A 13,695-nucleotide genomic window follows, 5' to 3' on the forward strand; every position below is an offset into this window, starting at 1 on the left:
GTAATGTCACTTGGTCATTTATCTCCTGGTGAAATGCTGGAAGGTAGTGACCGAAAATTATCAACCTCAGAATGTGTGCCTGTAAAGAAGACCAAGTAAATGAAAATGATCTGGGGAGAGATGCATCTCCTGAAGGCCACATTGAGGAGTTAGAGGTTCCAGAAGTAGAGCCCTTTTTCTGAACGTGTTCTCGGATTAGTGGCAAAGATACTATATATTGTACTAAATGAATAAAAGACAAAATGCAGCAGCACAAAATCTTAATGTATAATCCCACTTTGATATTCATAACTTCAGTGAGACTGACAGCTTGATCACATGCATTTTAATTCACTTATTCAAATATCACACAAAATGTTGATGATAACAGAAACCTCAAGACATTCAGGATGTTAGTGGGAAAGGAAAGGAAGCAAACTACTTATTTACCCTTCATTACTGAGTTGTTAGTTCATAACAGGGAGAGTCCTGCTATGTTTGCACCAACCAAACCAATTGACAATCTAGTCCTGATTCCTTTGCACATTTAACCTAAACATCTAAATGCTTTGAAGTAGGAGTACAAAGGAAGCTCCCTAGTATGGGCATTTCATTTGGAAGAACCCCAGAGACAAAACACAGCAAGTTCTCAAAAATCTTGGTAGTAAAATTACTCTTCAAAACAAATGAGGGAAAAACAAAGGGCAATAATTCTGTAACTATGAAAGGATTGATCAATTCATTTGTGGTCCACATCAGTTTCACACACATTTGTTCACAAGTCTATTTTGGTAATTCAGTTTTTGCATTAGTTTTTAAATTGTATGCTGATGCCTTTATGTTAATTTTATTTATTTATCATATTTATACCCCACCCTTCTCACCCTTAAGAGGACTCAGAGTGGCCTTACAAATAGGCAACAATTTGATGCCGCACAAATGCATACAAATAAAATAAACAAATACATTAAAAACCAAAAAGTTAGAAACATCAAACATTAAGACCAATCATTAAAACCATGCAGTCCAAAAACACTTATTGCACTGATAAAAATTATTGACCAAAAGCTTGGTCCTACAGCTAGGTTTTTAATTTCTTTCAAAAGGTCAGGATGGAGGGAGCTGATCTAATTTCGCTGGGGGCACCACTGAGAAGGCCCTGTCTCTTGTCCCCACCAATCGCACTTGCAATAAAGGTGGGATCAAAAGCAGGGCCTCCCCAGAAGATCTTAACCTCCAAGGTGGCTCATAGAAGGAGGTACTTTCAGACAGGTAAGCTGGGCCGCTTTGAGTCTCCTGCAGATAAAGCAGAATATAAAATAAATAAATAAATAAACATGATTTTATTTTTAAGAAAAATATGTAAACTTCTGTTTCAGTTTGAACATCTACATTTTTAAATTGTCTTTAACCATCAATACACACTCCTATGGTGTTTTGTTACAGTTGTTACTGAAAAGAACTGGGGAAAAAACCCAGAAGGATAACTGCAGTTCCAGTTTGCATATTCATTTGGGAGATGTGAATCATGTGAAAGTTTGGTTTTGTTTTTTAAAATGCAGCCTATATGACATCCTCAAGTTTTCCTGGTCATCATATCTACTTATCCAATGGTGTGGTCTAGATGGCACTCCATGGTCTTGTTACTGAAAAACAAGATTAGACTCAGCGAGGACCTTGATGCTATCAGGTTGTCAAATGTGATATAATGGGATTATGGTGGAAGAGATTGGAAAGGGAGACAATACTTCTATCTAACGTATTCAGGGGAGAGGGTCACAAGGCTGAAATGGAGTATGTGTGCCACTGCCAAGTCAAGATGCATAACATCCAACACAGCCACCATATTCATGACCAGAGTCTCATGGTTTAGAAGCTACTCAGTTTAACCTTTGGAACATTGTTTTGGTTTCTGCCTATTTATTTTTGAGTAAGAGTTTCTGAAGCACTTACAATAGAAATTTCAAACAGCATGCTAGTTTTGCCCGGCTATCTCCTCCCTACTCACTTTCACTGGAGGAAAATTATATATAATTGCATCTTTGAATTGGGCTTACTTAAAATTACAGGTGCTTTTGTTCTAACAAAACTAGTCACCAGAAATAAAAACTGTTTTGCACTACCTATCTTTGCCAAGGATATAATCAAATAGAAAGTCTTCTGTCAGCTTATTGTTTGTGCAACAACAAAGCAATTCTAAAATTTGGGAGAGTGAAAGCAGGTTGAAACAGAGGTCTTGAGAGAAATGCATTTCCTTGGAAGTAATCTGATCCTTTTTCAGATCATCCTCTTGGAGGATGTGTAAACCTTTTTAATTTAGTTTCTGCATGCAAGAATAATAATTCTGAATGTTTTATACCTGTTTTGCAAAAAAACCCTTTGTGAAACTTTTGAAAAATGCCTCAAAATGCAAAATGAATAAATAAATAAATGTTCTTAACATCCCAAACAAATCACCATACAAATAGAACTGCCACTTTAAAAAGTTTTCTAGCAACTGTTTTTGGTAAGAAAACAAGTAAAAGGTAAAGCTTTACTTGCTTCATCTTTGTGTCAGGCCACTCATTAGAGGCACAGCCGCAGAGACAATTCAAAAGATGGCAATTCAATATCTGCAAACAAAAATCACAAGGAGAATCTAAAAATCTATAGTGTTGTGATAAAAGGACCCCCTGGTGGCACAGTGGGTTAAAACGCTGAGCTGCCGAACTTGCTGAACGAAAGGTTGGCACTTTGAATTCGGGGAGTGAGATGACCTCCCACTATTAGGCCCAGCTTCTGCCAACTTAGCAGTTAAAAAACATGCAAATGTGAGTAGATCAATAGATACCGCTTCTGTGAAAAGGTAATGGTGCTCTATACAGTCATGCCAGCCACATGACCTTGGAGATGTCTACGGACAACGATGGGTCTTCGTCTTAGAAATGGAGATGAGTACCAACCCCTAGAGTCGGACACAACTAGACTTAATATCAAGGAAAATCTAACCTTTACTTATAGTGTTATGATGGACTCATTTCTCCCAATAAGTGAAGATCTGCAGAAATTTCCCATACCTAGAATGGCTACATTCAAACCTGCAGAACAGTCATGCAATATTAAATGTCCCAGTGCAGCAGTAGGTAAGGCAGGTGTGGCTTCCTCAGCAATTCTATGCATCCTCAACTGATTATAACTAATCATGGCTCCAGCTATACTACATAGCAAGCAGCAAGGGAATTGTTATGAGGAAAATAGGCAGGAAACGTAATGGCTGCTTATCTCTTGTCATAGAAGGAGATTTAAATGTGTGAGCCTGGAATATGAAACAACAATCAGTGTGGAGAATTTTCAGTCTTTCAGATGTTGGACTGCAACTTCCATTGGCCCTAGCCCGAAAAACCTTTAGGGAAGAGTTATGGGAGATGAAATTCAACAACAGATGTGAGACACAGTATGAACTGCCAAGAGACAAATCCAGCTATATCATATTCTCCAACATTTTACAGTTTTTAGGTGTGGCTAGTGACTGCCTTGGAACATCTGGTCACCTGGTCACCTCCCAACAAGAAAATTTCCCAGACAGTAACAAGTCACACCTAAAAACTGTCAGGCCATCAAATGCTAATCAAAGTGGCCAGTTGAAACATTCACATCTAGCTCCAACAGACAAAAGTTCTTTCTCCCACCCTGGACCATCCACAGATATATAAACCCAATGTTCCTATTTTCCAACAAACCTCACAACCTCTGAAGATGCTTGCCACAGATGCAGGTGAAATGTCAGGAGGGAATGCTTCTAGAAGTTGGCCATACAACCCGAAAAACCTAAAACAGCCCAATTTGGGAGAATGCTATGTTTGTCCATTTCAGACATAATCAGTCCTGGTCGTGGTGATAAAAAGTACAGTTGTGCATGGCTCTAGGCTTTCTATTCCAACTCACTCTGTATCAATCTGGACTCAGTTCTTTCTGATTCAGACCCCATAGGCAACTTAGCATTTTGGAATTCTGGTCACCAGTTCTCCCTCACTGATTTGCATCAGAAAAACAAAAATGACCATCCGGTTCTTGTGGGTTTTTTCGGGCTATATGGCCATGTTCTAGAGGCATTTCTCCTGACGTTTCGCCTGCATCTATGGCAAGCATCCTCAGAGGTGAGGTCAGACCTCACCTCTGAGGATGCTTGCCATAGATGCAAGCGAAACGTCAGGAGAAATGCCTCTAGAACATGGCCATATAGCCCGAAAAAACCCACAAGAACTGAGTGATTCCAGCCATGAAAGCCTTCGACAATACAAAAATGACCATAATTCCCACCCCATCCACACACACACTACATAAAATTTTAATATTTGATAGTCATGTTAGCGCAGCCTAGTTTCAGGCAAATCATTCCAAGGCTTTGTATTGTAGTTGCTGGGAGTTTTCCACGCTGTATGGCCATGTTCCAGGAGCATTATCTCCTGACATGGCCAAAGAGTCTGGAAAACTCACAGCAACCTAGTGATTCCAGCCATGAAAGCCTTTGACAATACTTTCGTGTGATAGGCTACATATATGTGTATCTGTGTATATATACATATGTGTACATGTGTGTGCAATCACCACAGTTTTGTTAACTGCTTGGTCTTCACAAAGCATTATTTCACCCTTTATTTGTTCTGGCAGTGGGCTCCTTCCAACACATCAGTCAACTAACTTTGTTACTGTTTAACTAAGATTAATGATAAAGAAGTAACAATGTCCTTGAAAAAAGAGTGTTTCTCTTCTTGCTATAATTTAGCTTGTGAAACTCAGTGATGCAGAAGTAGAAAGCATTCTCTGTATATATGTGTGTTTTTCTGTGACGAAAGTGTGCTTTATTATTAGCAGTCTAAGTGGCGAAATCACGATGATGATCCTGCTGATTACTCATAAAACTCTCCTCCTTGTGATCCTATAGTCCCTCCCTGCATTTCCCAGGATTTTAAAAAAGTGAAAGTGGTATGGTGCTGTCACCCCAATTTCTGACTAGAAGACCAGCAAATGGCAAGATATGTCTTGCCATTTGTGATATGCCTTGGTCATTTGTGTTTCCATGAGATCACAATGCAGCCTAAAGAGGCAAGCCAACAAACTGCCACTTATCCAATATACTCATGTATAAATTTAGACATTATAGTGCAAAAATCACAATGGGTCAACTTGTTCATGGGTTAGTGTGAAATTGGACCCAATTCTTATTTTTATATATATAAAAAAGAAGCACCCTTTCCTTGAGTAGAGTGGCAAAAGGCTAGAGGTCTTTTCTGAGGGCCCATCCACACAGCCCTATATCCCAGAATATCAAGGCAGAAAATTGCACAATACCTGCTTTGAACTGGATTATCTGAGTCCACACTCAGATAATGTGGGATTTTCTGCCTTGATATTCTGGGATATAGGGCTGTGTGGAAGGGTCCTGCGACAACCTAAAACAAGGACCGACCCTCTCTACTGCGGAACCATGTCTGACTTTTTTGAATGCCTGAGTGGGGAAATGGGGGTGGCAAGCTAGGAGCCACTGCTTTCCTGAGATAGCATTGGTGTTTTCCCCTTTCTGCGGGATGACCCTCAAGATGGATAACTTCAGAATCATAATTTTGCCCTGGTTTTAATAACATAATAGAAAGACAAAGAGTTCCGGTTAGTTCCACTTGGCCCTTAGAGGGCACCAGAAGCATAAAAATAAAACATGATTTTACTCCAGCCCAAGAGTTTTTGCTGACTGCAGTGGATCCCCAGTCATGGCGGTCCTCACTACTGGGGCCAGCAGTCTTGCTACATCACTCAAAAATCTCCCCTAGTCTGTTCTCCCTTCTCCCTCATGATGCCCTGAGAAAGCAGTTTGCTTCTTCTTGCTCCAGGGGAAGGCAAAATTCACAATATGATCTGGATTCTCTGATCATAGGTTTATACTTAGATTTTCTCTTAATGTCCTAGTATTTCCTTTTGCCTGGCTGGTATCTGGGACCTTTGCATGATTCTGTGTGCATCCTGCTGCCAGTCCTTAACCCATTCTCTCCTATTGATGGGCTGGTAGCTGCAAATCTCATATTTTTTGATTTTAAGACTGGCTGATATCCAAATAGAGGATGGGCCGAAGATGTCAATGCCTTGATCCTATTTTATTGGCTGCTACTTCTTGACGGATATCAAGTGATGGAATACCAGCTAAACAGTATAATTTCTCCAATGGTGTAGGGCATAGATATCTTGTGATAATGTGATATGTCGCATTAAGAACCACATTCACTGTTTTAATCTAAGGAAATGTATTCCACACTGGACATGCATACTCAGCAGCAGAGTAGCAAAGCGCAAGGGCAGATGTCTTCACTGTGTCTGGTTGTGATCCCCAGGTTGTGCCAGTCAGCTTTTGTATGATATTATTTCTAGCACCCACTTTTTGCTTGATAGTTGTGCAGTGCTTCTTGTAAGTCAGAGCAGGTCCAGAGTAACTCCCAAGTATTTTGATGTGTTGCAATGCTCCTGTGGGATTCCTTCCCTGGAAATCCTCTTAAGATGCTGGTACTGAGGTGGTATTAGGAAGTGGGGTTCTCTTCTTCTCCCACCCCTAAATTTTAATTTTTCAGTAGTGTTTAATAGGTGTGTGCACAATATTGGCTTGGCATTCTGGATTTGGCTAAAATCGACAACTGAATCCCCAGATATGAGGTGAGTGGGTGGGGCAGCCAAAGACTGGTAATAATGGGACATGTGTTGGCTAATCTTTGGCTGCCTCAAGAGCAGAGCAGCCGCGCATCCTCCCCCCTGCTTTAGCTTTGCCAGAGCCAATCAGAAAAAGAAAGCAGATCATGTGTCATTTTACAAAGATGGTGTTTGAGAGGGAGAGATGTACTAGCTCCACGCTGCTGTTTAATGCTTGGAGAATGGATTGCTTTTTGAAAATTACTTTTTCTTCTGCATTAAATTTTCATAGTTAAATATCTTTCAGTCCTTTTATCTTACTAGTATATTTTCTAGGGAGGAGTGGATGGGTCACTCCTGCCTAGCAATTTACTAGTAAAATAAAAGGACCAGAAGATGCTTAACTACCCCCCCCCCCCATTTCACCTCTTTGACTCTCAGGATCTGTTATACTTTCCCTAATCCTACCTTCTGCATTGTGTGTGCCTGCACCAGTCCAGCAGCCCACCCCCCACCAGCTCTTCTTGTTAGTTCACCCCTTTGAATCTCTCTCTCCTTTAAAACATTCTTTAAAACCAGTGGATTACCAAAATGTTCTGAAACTTAGGGGGCTTGCACTGGTAAATGTGTCATCCAAGTGTTGCTATTTTCATCCCGATAGCCATACATCAGGGAAAGAGGAGCCTCGCCATTTCCCCCACTGAAACCAATGGCCAGATCTTCCAAAAGTGAAAATGGAGCTTCTTGCTGCATATCCGAGAAATGGCATTTTCCCCCTCCAAATTTAAGGAATTTCCTAAAAAAAACCCAGAATGGGAGTCCAACCGAAAACAGGACCAAAAATGGGATGAATTTTTCCCAAAATTGCACACCCCAAAGTATTTGACTTTTTAAAAAACAAATTGCTGCTAGAAATGTGAATTGTAACAATAACAGCAGAGCAACAGAAGTATGGGAAGGCTGGCTTTTAAGGGTACGAGGAAGTATGAACAAACATGGGACCACAGACGGCAAAGTCGTGCAATTGCATAAATGGAGAGAAGAGCAATAATGAGAATATTTGTCCTCATTCATGCCTATAAAACTATTATTCCACTTTAGCTACCATGGGAACCTCCTGAAGAATTCTGGAGTTTGTCGTTTAGTGAGGCCCAAGAGCTCTCTGACTGAGAATTTTAAATGCCTTTCCCAGACTGCCAATCTCTGGATTTCATAGGATGTTGCCACTGCAGTTAATGTGGAACAATAGCCCTATAATGTTATTAGCGAGAAGTAAATTTTAAATAGTTTTTTTGGTAAATCTTATGAACATTAGTGGTGCTAGGCCTGAGATTTTGCCTCTTGATCCCATCCTAAGAGGATACCATTTTATTTCATTTTACAGTAAAGATTTAGAACGAATTGCATTTTTTTGGTTGAGTCTGTGTCATTGGTCTTCTCTACAGGACAGATTTCATTCCAAAACATTTAGCAAAGTCTGTTCATTTATGGATTAAAAGGCACACAAAGTTCTTTTTTTTTGGCATCATCAAATATTTTGCTATCTGTGCTGAGAATGCAGGTTATGCTGTTCGACTTAAAGCTGATGGAAACCCATTAAGACTTTTTAGCTGTAAGGGAACTCTCATGCTTCAGGGCATATGCTGATTGCCTTCAGGGGTCAGAAAGAATTTTCCCCTCTATGAGAGATCAGTGTAACATTTGCTAATGCATCTAGCTAAGACATTTTGCAATCCTGTAGCTTCGGGCAGACCCAGGCCCATCCTGTAAAAAGAGCATATCTAGTTCCCTTGATCAATGAACAAGTGCTGAATTGGCAACTTGCTCTTCTCCTCTGGAGGTTAATAGTACAGTGCCACAGAAATAGAAGACATTTTGTTGCATGCTCAGAACAGATGCTTGGTAGATCATGGCAAATGTTAAAAGCAAATTTATTACATAAATGTTCATGTACCTTAAGGAACTTTTCTCATAAGTAAATCCAAATTTAGTATTTATTTCCTGTGATCAAGCCATCTATGCCGGATAGTGCTAAACACATCTTAGTTCCATTGATACAAAAAGCCTCCATTACTTTTTGTAAAGTCTATTTTTTTCAATCACAAATTTGGTCCTTTCCATTTTAATGTCAGCTTGTGAATATTCTTTGAATTCCAGACACATATTCATATGTATTTGGGCTATGTGCAAATATTCATAGTGTAGAGTTTGAAATAGTATGAGGTTTTCCACACTTTTGCTCAGTCACTAATCAGATTGGAGATTGCAGTCAAGAAATCAGAAGACTGGGACTTTAAAGAGTCCGCTATGACAGAACTAAACAGGATCCTGAAATCTACAGATATGTTAATGTTGTCTATGCCATTACTTTTGTAATCTCAATGTGATTATGAAAGCTGGACAGTTAAGAAAGCTGATGGAAAGAAAATCAAGACATTTGAAATGTAATGCTAGATAATTCTATGCATACCATTGGACTGCTAAATGGGCCCAATACCAAATCTAAACTCTCCTTAGAAGCCAGGATCACTACACTGAAATTTTAAATGACCATATCATGAGAAGACAATGCCCATTAGAAAAAACAATAATGGTTGGTAAAGTATAAGGCAGCAAAAAAAGAAAAAGAAAGATGGATCGACTCAGAACCTCATCATACGAGGAAAATTTAGCATCCTAGGATGCTTTTACCCCAGTTGAGCCACAGAGCCTCGCACCACCCATCAAACAACACAGGCTCACTTCCAGCAGGGCTCTGTGGCTCAACTGAGGTGAAAGCATACTACAATCCTGTGCCAGCAATACGGGAGCCTCCCTATATCCATTAGAAACAATGGGGCTAGTGTGGGTGAAGCCATGCAGTGATGCTTCCTCACGTGTGATGCTCCATTGCCCCTCTGATTTGCCACAGATGCTGGAGAATCTGAATGTGGGACCTCATCAATGTGATGAGGTCCTCAATCAAGAAAATCACAACCCTGAGTCTACAAGACTTTCCGCCTGTCACCAAGGAGGCTGTCCAGACCTTGAATCGGTGTCTAGCTGCTGTGTCGGACTGGATGAGAGCTAACAAATTGAAATTGAATCCAGACAAGACAGAGGTCCTACTGGTCAGTCGGAAGGCCGAACAGGGTATAGGGTTACAGCCTGTGCTGGATGGGGTTACACTCCCCCTGAAGACGCAGGTTCGCAGCTTGGGAGTGACCCTGGACTCGCCGCTGAGCCTGGAACCCCGGGTCTCGGCAGGGGCCGGGAGAGCTTTTGCGCAATTAAAACTTGTGCACCAGTTGCGCCCGTACCTTGGCCACGGTGGTCCACGCTCTTGTTACATCCCGGATAGACTACTGCAACGCGCTCTACGTGGGGTTGCCCTTGAAGACTGTTCGGAAACTCCAACTAGTCCAGCGTGCGGCAGCCAGATTGCTCACCGGAGCGACATACAGGGAGCATACCACCCCCCTGTTGTGCCAGCTCCACTGGCTGCCGGTTCAATTCCGAGCACAATTCAAGGTGCTGGTCTTAACCTACAAAACCCTATACGGTTCTGGTCCAGTGTATCTGTCCGAACGTATCTCCCTCTACGTCCCACCTTGGAGTTTGAGATCATCTGGGGAGGCCCTGCTCTCGACCCCACCACTCTCACAAGTGAGGCTGGTGGGGACGAGAAGCAGAGCCTTCTCAGTGGTGGCCCCCCACCTGTGGAATTCACTCCCGGGGGAAATCAGAACAGCACCAACCCTCCTCTCCTTCAGGAGGAGGGTGAAGACATGGCTGTGGAACCAGGCCTTTGGGCAACCAGGCAATTAGACAATGACAACCAAATAAGACAATCAGATGGGTAAGATCGGCAGGATTGTCGAAATGGAACCAAAACAGATCTTTGAGTTAATTGTACACTGATGGGTAGGAGGAAGATCCAGGTTTGTATTGTTTTTACTGATTTTATCATTTTACTGATTTTATTGGATAATGTTGAATTGTGGGAATTTGTACTGTTATATTTTTTGTGATGATTGTTTGTGTAGCAGGCGTCTAAGTGCGCCTTGCAGCTGTAAGCCGCCCTGGGTCCCCTTCGGGGTGAGAAGGGCGGGGTACAAGAGCCCCAAATAAAGACTTGAACAGGACTGTTAATGACAGGATGACCTGGAGGTCTATCATTCATAGGTTCATCATAAGTCATCATAAGTCATCATCATCATCATAAGTAGATGATGACTTGACAGCCGTAAACAACAACAGCACATTTTATAAGCATTTTCATCAATGTTATGCTTTTTTAGAGATCAGTTTTACTTAATGTTATGTATGCTTGATGGGGGGATTATATCATAACATTTGGATAAATACAAAAATTAAAGGATCCAATTTCCCTATTATCTAGAGAAGTGCAAATTCAATTATCACATTTTAAAAGATGATGTAATTTTATCTACTTATCACACACACACACACACAAAGCACATTCAGAAGAGGTAGCCCAAATTTCCCTAGGTTGCACTTTGTAGCTTTACACTGTTATACTATGTGGCAACAGCTTTTTCCTAATGCTCAGTTCAGCTGTAGTATCAGAGAGATGCTTGTGACAATTGCTTTTGAATTAAGCCATTATGATAAGGAAGAGAAGAACTGTAGATTTTGCTCTCTTCTTTGGCACATCCATCTACTATACAAAGGGAAGTATCTCACTGCTGCTTTAAATGTGGCATCATTATCCTAAGTCAACATTCTCTACCTAGTTATTTATTTATTTATTTAAAACTTTTATATCCCGATCTTCTCCACCTCCGTAAAGGGACTCAGACTGGCTCACAGCAAGGGTTCAATGCAATAATAAACATCATACGACAACAACAAAAAAATTAAAATACAAATAGCATAATATATATATATAAGCCAAATCACCAAAATAAAATCATATCCAACTCAGTCTGCATGTCGTCGATAACTTAGTCTTTAGCGAGTCTCAGCCATTATTCTGGAAATGCTTCATTCCATAGCCAGGTTTTCACTAGTCTCCTGAAGGACAGGAGGTTAGTTACTAAAACTTGCCCTGTTACTTGAATTCAGAGTGTAAACCTTATGATCTTTTCGGTATTAAAATATTATTGCTAAACAGCTTCTAAAGTGGAGAGTACTAAAAACAAATTTGTACTCATTCAAATTCTCTAAAAACTCATTAGCTGGAAGCTTAAATTAGCAATAATAGTAATCTTTTGAAGTAAAGCCATGGCATAGAAATTGACTCATCTGTGCTGCTTCTCTATATACAGGCAATGGGATCAGATAGCTCCCCCAGATTTCTGGGTGCTTTGGCAGGCATACATACAGGAGTAAAGAGTATAGTTGGGGTTCCTTCAAATAAAAAGCCTTTGAAATCAAATCAATATCTAGAAACACTATGGCAACAGAGATGGAAATTGTACAGTATTGCTGATGTTGAACTTCAACACTCAACATTCTTCACCTTTGGCTATACGAACTAGGACTGCTGAGAGTTGATGTTTAATAATATCTTGAGGTACCCATAATCCCCATCCTGGTGTCATATGATCTGATTGCTCCATGTTAAACACTAATAAGCTAATTCTGGATCAATTGGAGATACCATACTATCTTGAAATTGAGTTTACGGCAAAAAACAACAGTTATATGGGAATTGCTGGAGGGTGTAGTGTCAGCGCTTTTCCCCATGAGATCCCAATTAAGGTCAAAGTCCTTGGGACGCCTTGAGATTCTGCCAGAGGCAGAGATATGAAGCTCCCCACATAAAGTTCTTGACATGCAAAGTACAGATTTCCTCCCGCCACCCAACAAATCAAAAAAGTCATCCTGATATCTCCATATAACATCATCTTCATGGAACTCTATTCACTTACTTAAAACTTTGACTATTAGAATTACATTAGTGCCTTTCAGTGGTATGAAACATTATGACCAAAAGTATAGTAAGCTTGTAACATATTGCTGTGGAGTGATCACAATATTTTACCCCCTAGGATTTATTCTAAAAAGTGCCTATTACTTTAATTATGCTGAAAACCCATGTTTTATTAAAAGCTATCCTGCTGCAAATTCTGTTGTGCTCTTTCTCAGTGAAAGCAGAACTACTTTGCATTTTAGCAATGCTAATAAATTTTCAGTGAGAATAAAATGTATATTCTATTTTTTTTGACACTGTTGCCATGAATGTTGGCTTCCAGCCAGTGTTTATTTAATTGATCAACATTTTGGGCTGGCTTGAAAATATCTCTATCTCTAACTGATTTTCTTTGATTAAACAAGCACTAACAGACCACTTGCTTATGTTCAAGTGCATTAAAATAATATAGCTGCCTGGTATGTAGTAATGCACTTTTTCCTGCTTTATGGAGAAAGAATGATACTCCTAGAATGAAGGAAACGGAAATGGCCCAAGCTGAACACATATATAAATTATGCCAGTCTTTTCCAAACAAACTCTTCATTTCTGTGTTGCTAGTATACAAGTTGAAACTGGGGTGAAACCAATAAGATTTCCACAAAGCTGAAATCCACAAAAATCCAAGGTAAAATACATTCCCAGATTGCTGTCACAAGCTATTCCAGTATCCTGCTCCCGCTACAACATTTTATATAAAGTTGATATACTTACACAAACAGGCGTATTCCCCACAAAGACAATCAGAGATAAAACTGGCAAATAAACAAAACAGTTAACCATCCTTGTTTTAACACTATTTTCTTCCTTTTGGGGGACTACTTTTTTCTTGCTTCCTTTTTTCCTCTTTTAAGCCAACCCTATTTTGCCAAATAAGAGTTTTGTGTCTTGCAAATGATTAACTACACTTTCAGTTTTGATCTTCCTGATTCAGCAAATACTACTTCTAGACAATTTCCCCAGCATAACATTCTCAAGAGCAAATATTTAGGGACATGGCATATATACACAGAATCTACATCTATATATATGTATTTGCCTCCAAGTTGCCTGCCATTGTCAACTTATGGCAATCCCATTAATTTCATAGGGTTTACTTAGGCAAATAATACTCAGAAGTGGTTTTGACAGTTCCTTCCTCTGAAATA

At 40.1% G+C, this 13,695-nt stretch overlaps 1 protein-coding gene across 7 annotated transcripts in view; it reads right to left on the reverse strand.

Moving 5' to 3' along the window:
* Positions 1–13,409, reverse strand: part of HABP2 (hyaluronan binding protein 2) — a 55,839-nt gene extending 42,430 nt beyond the window's left edge. For all 7 annotated transcript variants that reach the window (XM_060768449.2, XM_060768448.2, XM_060768445.2 and 4 more), the window contains exon 1: positions 13,262–13,409. In XM_060768449.2, coding sequence (XP_060624432.2) covers positions 13,262–13,330 — 69 coding nt within the window. In that variant the 5' untranslated portion in view covers positions 13,331–13,409. The remainder of the gene's footprint in view (positions 1–13,261) is intronic.
* Between the last annotated feature and the right edge of the window lie 286 nt (positions 13,410–13,695).

Source organism: Anolis sagrei, chromosome 3 (assembly GCF_037176765.1).
Source record: "Anolis sagrei isolate rAnoSag1 chromosome 3, rAnoSag1.mat, whole genome shotgun sequence".
Lineage (NCBI taxonomy): Eukaryota > Metazoa > Chordata > Lepidosauria > Squamata > Dactyloidae > Anolis > Anolis sagrei.